Source organism: Cricetulus griseus, chromosome 4, assembly GCF_003668045.3.
Source record: "Cricetulus griseus strain 17A/GY chromosome 4, alternate assembly CriGri-PICRH-1.0, whole genome shotgun sequence".
Lineage (NCBI taxonomy): Eukaryota > Metazoa > Chordata > Mammalia > Rodentia > Cricetidae > Cricetulus > Cricetulus griseus.
Window position 1 is genome coordinate 141,466,856 of NC_048597.1, and position 12,102 is coordinate 141,478,957.

The following is a 12,102-nucleotide window of genomic DNA, read 5'->3' on the forward strand; positions in this document are numbered from 1 at the left end:
AATTTAGCTGGCTTTCTGCAATGGCACTGGAGAAAATTTAATCATGGATGCTCTATATTCATGAAAGTAAGTGCTGCTGTCCAGTCTGCCTGGTCTGCTTGTTGGCTCCTACTGAAAATGACTTAGAGCATTCCCTGTGAACTTGGGAGCCACAATAATGTCTCCACTACACCTGGCTGGAGATGGAGGGGTTGAAAATGCTCAACTTAAACATTATTGGGATTTCACCAGCTCCATGGAAGAATGGTACCCATGGAGATCTTCTGTGATGGGCTCCTCAGAAATAGTATTGCAAATGAAACTAACAAATGACATTGATTTGTAATTCACTAAATATGAAAGAGTTTGCAAGTTTGCCTCTCCTTCATAGAGAATTTGTAGGTTACAGCTCTGAGACCTCCTCCATTAAGGAGCATCTCCACCTGTGCTCCATTTATCTGCGGTTGACCCAGGCCTCCTCCACTTATTTGCAAAGGTGCTATTAGTTCATAATGGATATTTAGCAAACCCTAGACTCTAGAAAGCTGAAAATGACAAAAATATCCCAAAGGAGGTAGAGGGTGGATGATCTCTTATTGGTGGTGGGAATGGAGGAAAAACAATGCCGTGATTGTCATATGTGGGTCTGCTGGAAAAAAAAAAAAACAAACAAAAAACAAAACCCAACGGCAAAGCCATTTCTCTCTCCATCTTAGAACAGAGAGGAGTTTTAAGGAGGGGGAAGATTATTTGAAAGAATGGGTATGGCTGTGGCCAGAGAGCAGGATGTGGGAGGTGCTGAGGGGAACACTGCTTATATGCTTTAGATTTTTAAAGGAAAGGACAATAGACCTGCCCCCTTTCTAATCCTATCCTTTGTGCATACAGACAGGTGCCTCCCATCAACTCCCAAAGGCCTGAGAGATTATAGGAGCACTTATGACTCCATGTATATGGGAGAATTTTTATAACTATTCTCATGCACAAAGGGGACTTGTGATCCTATCCATGCACAAGAGAGGCACATGGCCATCCTGGTACATGGGCAAATGTGATGACTGTGCATATCGAGGTCCTAAGCATTTCAGTCACTCTAGTCACATCTTGCCCCTTCTCAGCTCTGTGTTCTGGGATCAAATATGGCCTTCCCTTTTCCAGCCCCCTCAGCTAAGGCTGGAGTGCATTTCAAATGCTGAGTAGGAGGCTGGGAAGGTGTGACTGGGAAGTGGAGATGGTATCACATTCCCGTGTATCTTTAACACAGAGAATGGGAGAAACAGATTGGAAAATTTGACAGTCATTGAACTTGGTAGGGTATGGAGAAATGTGCTCTAAAGGCAACCAGAATTAATCACATGGCCCATCGGAAGTATCTGAACCCATTAAGGCTTTAAAGCCATTAGCAGACATCTGAAGTTGTTCCTGTTGGTAGCTAGGCAGGCATGCTCACTCCTGGGTAGATATTGCTCACAGGGTGTAGACATAGAGTGTTTTCCAAGAAGGTTGCTTACTGCTTCTGCCATGAATACAGTGGCTACATATGAAATGATGGCAGAAAAAAAATGCTTTATAAACTTAGTCCCTCAGTAATGAGTTAAGGAATTGGTGCATGAACAATGAACAATATGAGATATTTCAAGATGATGGTGAGGATGGGCAAATGTCTTTGCTAGCCATTGACACAAATAGAGAACTTGGAAAATCCCATTTTCCCTATTCTTTATCTTCCCATCTTTGAAATGAATATTATTAAGGATTCCAAGGGCTGTGATTCAGCTCTTATGAATGTCATTCAGATTTTCTTATGTGCCAATGGCTGGGAAACTTTCAGAAAAGGGAACATGTTATTTAGCCCAGTGAGCAAAGGACTGAAGCTATAAGGGCTCCTCTCTGATTTTAACTATTTTGTCCAATTATAATCTCTGAGTCAGTTTCAAAGACATCCCTGAAGGGGAAAAAGTCATTTTTGGCATCTTTTCCTCCTGTTTCAGGACTTTGGTCATTTTAGATAAATGAACATTCCATTTTTTCTTTCCCACTTCTGAAGCCTACATTCTTACATGCATGAATCTCTCTCTGTCTCAGTCTCTGTCTCTGTCTCTCTGTCTCTCTCTCTCTCCTTTCTTATTCTTTCATTTGCTCTACTTGGCTCACTTCTGAGCCTTTTCTTTTCCTCCATTCTCTCTTTCCCTCCACCAACCCTTCCCCACTTAGCATTGCCTTGTTACCCATCTCAGGGCAGAGTCTCACCAAATAACATGATGCTGGCATTGGTATGGCCCAACTTGTTGGAAGCCACACACGTGTAGTTCCCGTAGTCGTGTTCAGAGACGTTGAAAAAGATAAGCTTTGAGAGGAAAGGTCTGTTTTCCACTTTGACTCCCTTCTTTCCTTCAACCAGTCTAGGCAAACAAGCAACAGAAAAAGAAGGGGGAAATAAAGGGGAAAAAACAGGTCAATTTTTCTCATAGGGTAAACTTAGAGTCTAGAATTAATGATACCCTCATCCTCCCCAACATAGTATCACCATGACAATGATTCATCCACTTAATGGAATTACACGTTTCCATGGGACTTGGGAAGAGAAAAACTGCCCAGAGTTACCTCAGAGGTCAGTCTGGAATAGTGTTCCTGGCTATGGTAGCTTTCTGCACAAATCTCTACAGAGATTTTCCTGTGTGTGTCTTCCTTTCTCAAAAGGACAGTGAACTGGTGTAAGCCACTGCCCTCACTGAAATGCCCTCTGGCTCTGTGGGATGGCACGAAACACCCTGCTCTGGGAACAGATGCTACTGTTCTATCTCCAACTTGTTATATAGATGGGAATCTTGTAAAGGGTGCTGTCCAAGGCTCTGCAAGCCACCATGAGGATGCTTCTGTAGCTAGTATGGGTATGGATCCTATTTCCTAGTTTTTGGCAGTGTTCTCCATAAGGGAAGAAGTCTTCACATCAGAACCAAGCTATGAATTGGATTCCGGCTCCATAGTGTGAAGAGGGTTACTCAAAGCAGGTTCTTGCTTGACAGCTCAGAAATGTCTTTAACTAAACACAGTGCAGGGTGGCCAGCAGAGCTTTGCAGCACTTTACTCTCCTGGGATGACAAACATCCTCCCCCTCGGGCACTCAGGGATCTCCCATGCCCTACTGCTACAGACAGTAGCTACAGGTTTTTTCATGAAACTGTAGTCCTCTCAGTGACTACTGTCCCTGTTAGGTGGGCAGGCTTTTCTAAGAGTAGAATTCCATCTCTTCTTCCTTTGACTGACAGCAGACATAGGACAAGGCAGTGAAAGCAGAAGTCAAGTGAAGCCCCCCAAGACATCTGAAAAACTGCCTGTTCCCACTTAAGACACTTCTATTTGCTGCTCAATTCTGCTCATGTCAGTGAAAATGAAATGGGCTTCAGTTGTCATTTACTGGGACAGATGTCATATTCCCTCTGAGACCTGAGGCCACGGCTACCTTGTAGCCTCAGTGGTACAAAGAAGAAAAGCTGTGGCAAGGACCCCATGGTAGAAACATTCTTGGCATGCTGGTTGCTGGGAGGACAGAGAAACCTACTCAATGGGAGAATACTGGAAATGAATACATAAGCAAATGCATAAATGGACACAGAAAAATCAATGGGAAGTTGTGAACGTAGCTTAAGGAGACCACAGAGCTGCCTGCACCAGGGCTTCTGAGCCGGCACTAGGGCACCGTCTCCCTTTCTCTTCAGAATAGATGCTGACAAAGATGGCAGCCCCTGCTTGGACTGGTGCTGCAGTTCTCCCTTCCTGTGCCTCGAAACACATTTTTGTCATGCTTTCATCACACACTTGGAGATCTCATTTTTCTGTTATGTTTCTTTCTGTTTTTTTTTTCCATCAAGAATTTGAATACTAGAGTAGAGTGGATTGATTTTCACTAAGACTTAGGCCGTGTTCAGAAATAGAGACTAATACAGATATGTATTGTATGTATAGCCTGGGGTGGGGATATCTTTAGATCTTGGAACTGTAAGCCTCAGGTTTTCTTCATTACAGTAAGAAGGGCGGTGGGAATGAAAGATCTCTGATTTCTAGAATGAAGGAAAACAGCCAGCTCCATTTCTCATTTCAGTGAGTTTGGTCACCTCTTTCTGTCTCGGGTCTTCATTTATAAAATGGCGGCTGCCAATACCGCACCTTACTAGAGGCTACCAGTACATGCCCTAGAAATCCCAAGCAGTGTCCCTCACTGGACGTGGATATTATGATGGAGTGACTGGGTCCTCAATACAATTTAGTTTACTGGCTGAGGAACTAGAAGATGCTTAATGCCTGGGTGACTTCATGAAGAAAGAAAGTAGTGAACACCCCTCGTGCAGTAGGACAGTGTTTGCTGGGATGTCCCCACTGCTCTTCTCAGACTCTTTCTATGGCTTTGCAAACTCAGCCTCCTTCATTCTTTGCTCATCTCTCCACAGATCTCAGGGGACTTTGTCACACCTACAGCATCACTGCCTCTGCTTTTATGAAAATATTCTGAACACAGGAAGAGCTTACACATTTAGTTGTTGCTCATCCACCTTCAAATAGCTCTTTGATAATGGTAATTGTCATATTGCCTGGCTGTACTGAGCCACTGACCCCTGCGCTGATGTGCAATTTGATAACTCCTTGAAATGATCATCTTCACTGACTCACAACAAATGTCCCTAGGACGGCTGCAACAATGGGAAGGAAGGGAACAGTCCTACTCTTTTCTCCTACAGAGAAATGACAACCTGCACACAGAGGGAGGGTGCAAGAGGGTCATGGACTCAAACACAGTGGTACTGATAACCTTGGGGAGGGAAGTGGAGCCCTATGATGGGCAGGCAACTTGACAGCCCCTCCCAGAGGCAGATAGAATTGCTTAGGTCTGAGAAAATGTCAAAAATAGCTTTCCACGGAATGCATTATTTTCATGGCATAAAAAAAAATCACGGGGCTCACAATAATGTTGGTGGCTTTTGTTTTCTGATTTTTTCCTTGGCTAAATTATATTACCTTTCAGGTCTGCTGGTTGGCAAGTGATAACACTGAAGATGACATTGAAAGCCTTGCTGAACTTCCCTTAAATTAGAAAAGGCTTATTTGCACATTGAACTCCCATTGGGTGTCAGGAGAGGATTCCCAGAGATTAGATTGTGACTATCTGCACTCAGGAGTGTGGAAGGGAGGTTAATGAGGAGAGGAGGACTGAGCACCTTACCTCTTGTCATCCTTGAACCACTGGAATTCTGCTGAAGGGACTGCTGAGGCTTCACACTGTAGAGTCCCCTTCTGCCCCACGGGGACACCTGTACCCTTAGCTTCTGAGATGTATGGTGGATCTGCAGAAGGAAGATGGTCCATGCCATATAAGAGTACTTTTGAAAATGAAAAAAAAAAAAACAACAACAACCAGAACAACCAAAACAAACTGCCTCATTCATGCATTTTGTTTCTTACTCTCTGCCCTATTTCTGCTTATCTGCAGAAATCAAACTGCTGTATGGACTGTTCCAGAGAATGGGAATATTCAGGATGATATTCTAAAGGAAGACATTGTCTTTCAGCATGCATTGCCTCTCTTCTCTGTGATGAGGTGGAGCTGTGAGCTCTTGAGACACAGTGCTTGTTTAAGCCTTTTAACTTTCATAGGCTGACACCCACCCATCAGCCTTCCACTCCACGGGATAGCAGTCAGCACCTTTAATCATGTTCATAGAATTTCTGTACACTAGGTCTTGCCAAAGTGTAGGACTTTCAGCTATTCAATTCCCATCCAAGACTCACTTATAACTAATAATATTCATGGAGAATTGCCTGAAGGGTGTATGGACCAGTCCTTCCCATGGGCATTCTAAAATGGATCCTGTGCTCAACTAGACCTCCTTGCTGGGTCTGCATTCATCGTCTTCACTCAGCTACCTGTGGCATGCAAGCAGTGTGTAATGATGGGTATTGTACAACAGCCTCTCTAAATTCCTGTTCTGTTCAATGCCAGGGCATTGTACATGATGTGCTGACTGTTTCCGACAGTGGGGAGGGTTTTCTCTGGGGTCACATTACCAGGAAAAGCACGATTTCTTCAAAGAAAATAATGTTCTTTTGTCTTGCAGCTGATGTATATCTTAGAGTGCATGATGTTTCCTTTGTGTTAGCATTGTTAAGGCAAATTCTCACTGTGAACCCAGCAGCTTTATATTTCATATTTCATGGGTTGACTCCTCCCTCTTACTAACTTCCATAATAGATTTTCCCTTTGCTTCCACTTTGGTTTTATGTCTTAAGTTCATTATCAACAATTGTCAGTAACCTTAAGTTCCCTGAAAAGTAGAGTTTAAATAATAGGAAAACATGGCAGCATTGTTTTACCTTTACTACTTAAAGTGTTTCATGCTATCTAGGTTCTAACTGGAACACAAATCATAACAAGAAACAATGAGTATTAATCCAATACTGTTTCCTTCCCTTCCCCCATCCTGCCCCTGTAGAAGGGGTGAGGCTTCTGTGCTGCTGGTCTAGGCCTTGGGTTATATTCTGTGACAAGCAGAAGCCTTCCATGATTCATACAGAGCCAAGTCAATGCACATAACAAGGAACCCATGGGAAAACTGGTAAGGAATTGGTAGAAAATTCATGTAGATCAATGTCAAGGAGAATTTAGAAGGTTGATAAAGGGAGAATGAAGTTTTCACAGCACTAGCTTTCAAATGTTTTGAATTGCATCTATTAGTTTAAAATAAAATTTGAGATGTACCCACTCAAACCTGCATTTGTATATACTAATGTTTAAATTATGTATGTAATCAGAAGTCTATATCCATCAACATCTTCATTACAAAAGGATGATATACAAAGAGACACAAAAATGCTGCACACACAGGGGTAGTTTTTGTTCCAGCTCAGGCTTTTCTCCCACTGGAAGTATCTCCCTGGGAAGATTGTCACATTGCATGTGAATACATTACAAGAAAACTTTGGATTTTGAAATATATTTATATGGAGCATGCATTCAATGGCATTTATTGATTTGCAAGCCAGGTATGAAAGTTTGGTGCCATATGCAGTTACCGTCAGCTGCTTTTAAAGAGAAGGGTAACACTGGGCCTGTGAAAAATAGAAAATAAAACATGACTTTGGCCCCTTAACTCTTGAGAGCAGTGGACAGAAAGTGATGCTGGGTCTTTTCTGTCACGCTGAAGGCTGGCTTTGTGCTACAGTCTTGATAAGAGGGCATCCTCACACTCTCACGGGGTGGGGCTGGCAGGGCCACTCACAGTTCACGGTGACCTTCACTCTCCGTACCACTGGTGCAGCCACATCATTGGAAGCACTGCACTCGTAGTCCCCTGACTGCTCTCGAGTGATGCCCTGAATTTCCAGGTACTCATCTTCACTCACAAAGCCGACAGCTGCAGGAGAAAGAGTGAGGTGTAGTCAACTGGGTGGAAAAGACTAAAGACATGCATTACAAAACAGAGTATAGGGAATGGGGATTTAGCTCAGTGGTAGAGCACTGGTTCACCAAGCACAAAGCCCTATGTTCAGTCCTCAGTTCCAGAAAAAAAGAAAAGAATACAAATTATAAATTGGTTACATCTGGAAAACTGTCCATTTGTCAGCTCAAATTCTTAGGAATGCTACAGATAATCTCTTCTCTATTTCTGCCTCCTGCATCCCCACACCTCCTGCAATTCATACCCTCTTTTCCTTGACTCCCCAGTGTTCTAGCTGCAGTGTTTGTGCTCCCACTGAACTCATGTATGGAGAGAATTAACTGGTTCTCCATAAGTGATTAATAATTTTGACATTTACTCTTGTGGGATCTTACCACAAGGTTCAGCTCTGGGATTGGAGCAGGGACCTTAACTCTTTCTGACCTCCACCCACCATTTAAAGTGAACCTCTTAATACAATCCTGGGCCTGAGTTATTTGATGATACTGCATAATGGACACACACACACACACACACACACACACACACACACACACACACACACAAGACACTGATGTCTTAAGTGTCATAAGTGAAGAATCACATACAATTTAAAACACCTTTGTTTTCATATTAGACAAAAAAACAGGCGAATATCAATTTTCCAGACATTGATCTCCTGGAAGTCTTAGGCATAAAACTCAAAAAACTAATCAACCTGGAGACCACACACATGATGTCAAACCACAAGAAGAGCAGAAAGTGAAGAGTAAGAATTCATGACTACAAATCTTTCCCAGTCACATAAGCATTCAGAAATTTGATTTCACAGCTCTAGTGAAACATCATTAATAATGATACCACATCTATACCACATTCCACACATGAAGAATAGTTATCCAGTTATACAAAGACTAAGCCTCCCCATTGTCCCCACTCTCTCAGATATGGTCTCCTATCCCCAAGGCTGGCCTCAGGCTCACTAAGTTGCCTAGACCTTGCACACCTGACCTTCTTATATTTTTGGTTGTGAGCCTAGACATTAAAGGCTGAGCCATTTCTCCAGCCCTCAGGCCTGATCTTCTTGTCTCCACCTCAGTGCTAGAATGACAAGCATATGTCACAACACCTGGCTAAGCCCAAGACACTTAGAGAATAACTTTCCAAGTTCTGTCTCAAACCTGCCCTATGCCTTAGTTGTACTTAAAGTAAAGAAGGAAAATGCTGTTTACCTTCTGGGATTATCCTTCCTAAACTGTTAAATGAGGATAATGAGAATGACAATATCCTAAAGTAGGATACTATAAAAAGTGAACAGCAGGGGGCATTATGGTTAACTCTGGGACAACAAACTGAAATTGGGAATATCCCTAGAAATGAAGAAATGTTTTTTTCCAGGTGCAACCTACAAAGCAGGCCTGATACCTCATGGAGTTACTGAGAGCAACAAATAAAAATAACACAACACACATGAAAGCATTTGGAAATGTTCGTGTAGTGCCCACCTGGTAGTGTAGTTAATCCTAAAAGCTTCAGAGAAGCACAGAGGAAGGTTGGATGCAGCCACATTCATGTGGACAGCCCCAGAAATGGAACAGGGACTTTGGGCTCTAGGTCATGAAATCCCTCCATAATGTCCCAAGCATCTGTTCACCCAGAATGTGAAATCAATGTCTAAGAAACGCACATAATACAAAGAAGGCTGTGCATGGCATGCAAGCTGTAGCCCTATATGACAGCGTTATCCTCACTCTTGTCATGTCAACGGTAACAATCGCAGCAACAATAATAGAAAAGTAAACACACCCCATTGTCTTGTAAGAAAAAAGCAATTACTCTCCACTCTCGGGCAATTTTTAGCCATCCTTGGGGATGATGGGCTTTGAAGTCTCTTTTGCTCAAGCTCCCTTCAGTGTGACAGTCAGTTGACTTCCTACTGCCTGAAAGATGTAGCACTCTCAGCTCCAGCACCACAGCTGCCTGCCTGCTTCCATGCTCCCCAACATGATGATAATGGATGGAACCTCTGAAACTGAAAGCAAGCCACCCCAATTACATGTTTTCTTTATAAGTGTTGCCATGGTCACGGCGTTTCCTCATGACAATAAAAACCCTAACTAAGCGGCTGGAGAGGTGGATCAGTGCTTAAGAGCACTGGTTGCTCTTCCATAGGACCTGGGTTCAATTCCCAGTACCCTCATGGCAGATCACAATTGTCTGTAACTCCAGTAACAGGGTATCCAACACCTTCACACCAATGCACATCAAATGAAGTTAAATAAATTAAGAAAACCTAACTAAGACTCTAAGTTTGTGTAACCATCCAGCCACATCATACTGACCCAGAACACTCATTTACATATATTTAGCCATATGGAATCTATACTGCATGGGTACCAACATTTTATTCTTTTTATTCCCTTTGAAGGAGAAAAGAGGTACCAACATCTCTGATAAAGAAGATGAAAAACATTAATTCACCGGAAGAAGCAAGGGTATACTGATTAAGTAGGCTCACAGCCTAGCACAGAAAACCATCAGCTTGAACCGCCAAAGACTCACAGTTTCTGTAAGAAAATTCTGTGTCAGTATTGTTTTAGATTAACACACACTTTAGAACCTCGGCTTGAGGAAGTGTAGAGGAAATGAGAGGGATTCTAGTGAAGAAATTGTGGATCCTCTTACATGGCTGTTGTTTATTTACTATTAACTGCAGGCTAACATTTGTCAGATCTTTTTGCGCTAGAATTCTATAATTACTGTGCAAAGCATCTCAGAGACCAGTGTCACACTTAATATTCCCATTAATTTTAAATGGTAGTCCTTGGTACATATGTGTGGCAATTGGTGTCATATTTTAATTAGGCTTGCCCTACACCATCTGAAATTAATAATAGCTCAAATTACCAGTGTAATTTATAAATTAACAGTGCCTCAGCATTAGGAAATAAATTAGCTCTGGACAGCTGTTTCTGGATTGAGCTCCAGTGTCACCCCAATGATTGGTGGGACCTCGGGTCTATTAGGTCCAGGTAGCATACCACCATGACAGAGGAACAAGAGGCCTGTGGGTTCTTTTGAGCGTTTGTTTTCTCCAGTTGAAGTCTGTGTGTTTTTTGATCTGAATCTATGATTCAGATACTCTTGTTCTGATCACAGTGAGATTTGCAGAAGCTGAATTGTGATTAACTTACTTTGTGGACATCCAAAAGGAAGAACATTTGGAAGCAGTACAGTCATCAGCACAAATACAAGCTAGTAAATGGTCACTGACATAAAAAAAAAAAAAAACTCATCAAGTATTCTGCAAGAATGTGGGGGTATGAAGGACCGTGAAAACTCATCTAGTCTTGCCAGGTGTTGTATAAAGAAGGAAGCAGATGGCTGAGGATTTGGGGGAGGCATGTGCTCTTTACTGATCCAAATATTTAGTATATGTAAGTCATACGAAGTCGATGAGACTTTATTTTACCATCATACATACTCAGACAAAGTGAGAAACCATAAAGAACCCAACATATTCATTTTCTGACTAAAGTAAGCAAGGCCTGTGAAAAGTAGTTCATCTCTGCGAAAAAGACTTATGAATTATACTTGCATTGTTTTCACTTTTCTCTTAGTAGGAGTTTTTCTTTACTCGGGATCTAAATGGAAAAGATGGGAGAAAAGATGAAAACCACACACACACAGAGCAAACTAAACGATGTAGCACCAAAACTGATGTCCCAGTTGGTGCCACTTATGACAAAAAAATGAACAGAGCACACTAAATCAAAATATGAAATTTTAGCATTTAAAAAAAAAACAAGGTTTTGTGTCATAGCATTTCCATTCCAGCTGTGAATTGATCAGTGATTTATCCCCAGAATGAAGAACTTAAAAGGAATATAGGAGGGGAAAACAAAAACAATTTAACTGAGCACACTTTGTAAACTGCTACAGACTTCTAAAGATGGAAAGTGGCAGATCGCTTGCAAAAAGCCAGTGCCAAGAGTCTCTTCATGATCAATAGTACTCATCTATAAGTTGGCTTCCTCTTCTAAAGAAAATGCATCCTTGGGTGAAAATGACACTCATAATCTTAAAATACCTCCTTCTTCATGGCACAACTCTTGAGACACAAGTGGATCACTGTTTTCTTGGCATCATACATATGCCTCTGCCTTGCTATAAAAGCCCCCACACCTAAGGAGCCCATTACAGACCAGAGTTTGTCTTGCATTGGTGTGGAAAGAAGGGGACAGACCACCTTTGCAAGAGCAGAAGTTTAGAGTAGCACAAAACCAATTCTCTACCATCTAGCTTCACGATGTGGTGAGTAGGCTAACTTCTCTGCCCTGCCAGTTCTGAACAATTCAGAATAATACTATGCACTCCCAGTGCTGCTGGGAGCGGCAGCTGCTGTGGGGATAATGGGAGGCCTGGGATAAGCTCTCTGTAGGCACCAGTCACTCTAATCATTGCTATCACATGACTCTTAAAACCTTGTTTGATTTTCTTTTAGTTTAGTTGTCTGTAGAAAAGGGGAGGATGTGCATACACAAAGCTGGTGCCCACAAGGTCCAGGAGAGTGTGTCAGTGTCACTGGAGCTGGAGTTACAGGTGGTGGTGCACCAAAAATTATGAGCTGGGAACTGAAATTGGGTCCTTGGTAGGAGCGGTACATCGTCTTAACTGTTGAGCCATCTCTCCA

The 12,102-nt window shown here is 42.3% G+C and overlaps 1 protein-coding gene across 4 annotated transcripts in view; it reads right to left on the reverse strand.

The window, feature by feature from the left end:
- Ntm (neurotrimin) overlaps positions 1–12,102 on the reverse strand; it is a 407,355-nt gene that overhangs the window by 10,614 nt on the left and 384,639 nt on the right. For all 4 annotated transcript variants that reach the window (XM_027411728.2, XM_027411727.2, XM_027411726.2 and 1 more), the window contains exons 4-6: positions 7,251–7,385; positions 5,198–5,318; positions 2,230–2,381 (exon numbers count right to left, since the gene is read on the reverse strand). In XM_027411728.2, coding sequence (XP_027267529.1) covers positions 2,230–2,381; positions 5,198–5,318; positions 7,251–7,385 — 408 coding nt within the window. The remainder of the gene's footprint in view (positions 1–2,229; positions 2,382–5,197; positions 5,319–7,250; positions 7,386–12,102) is intronic.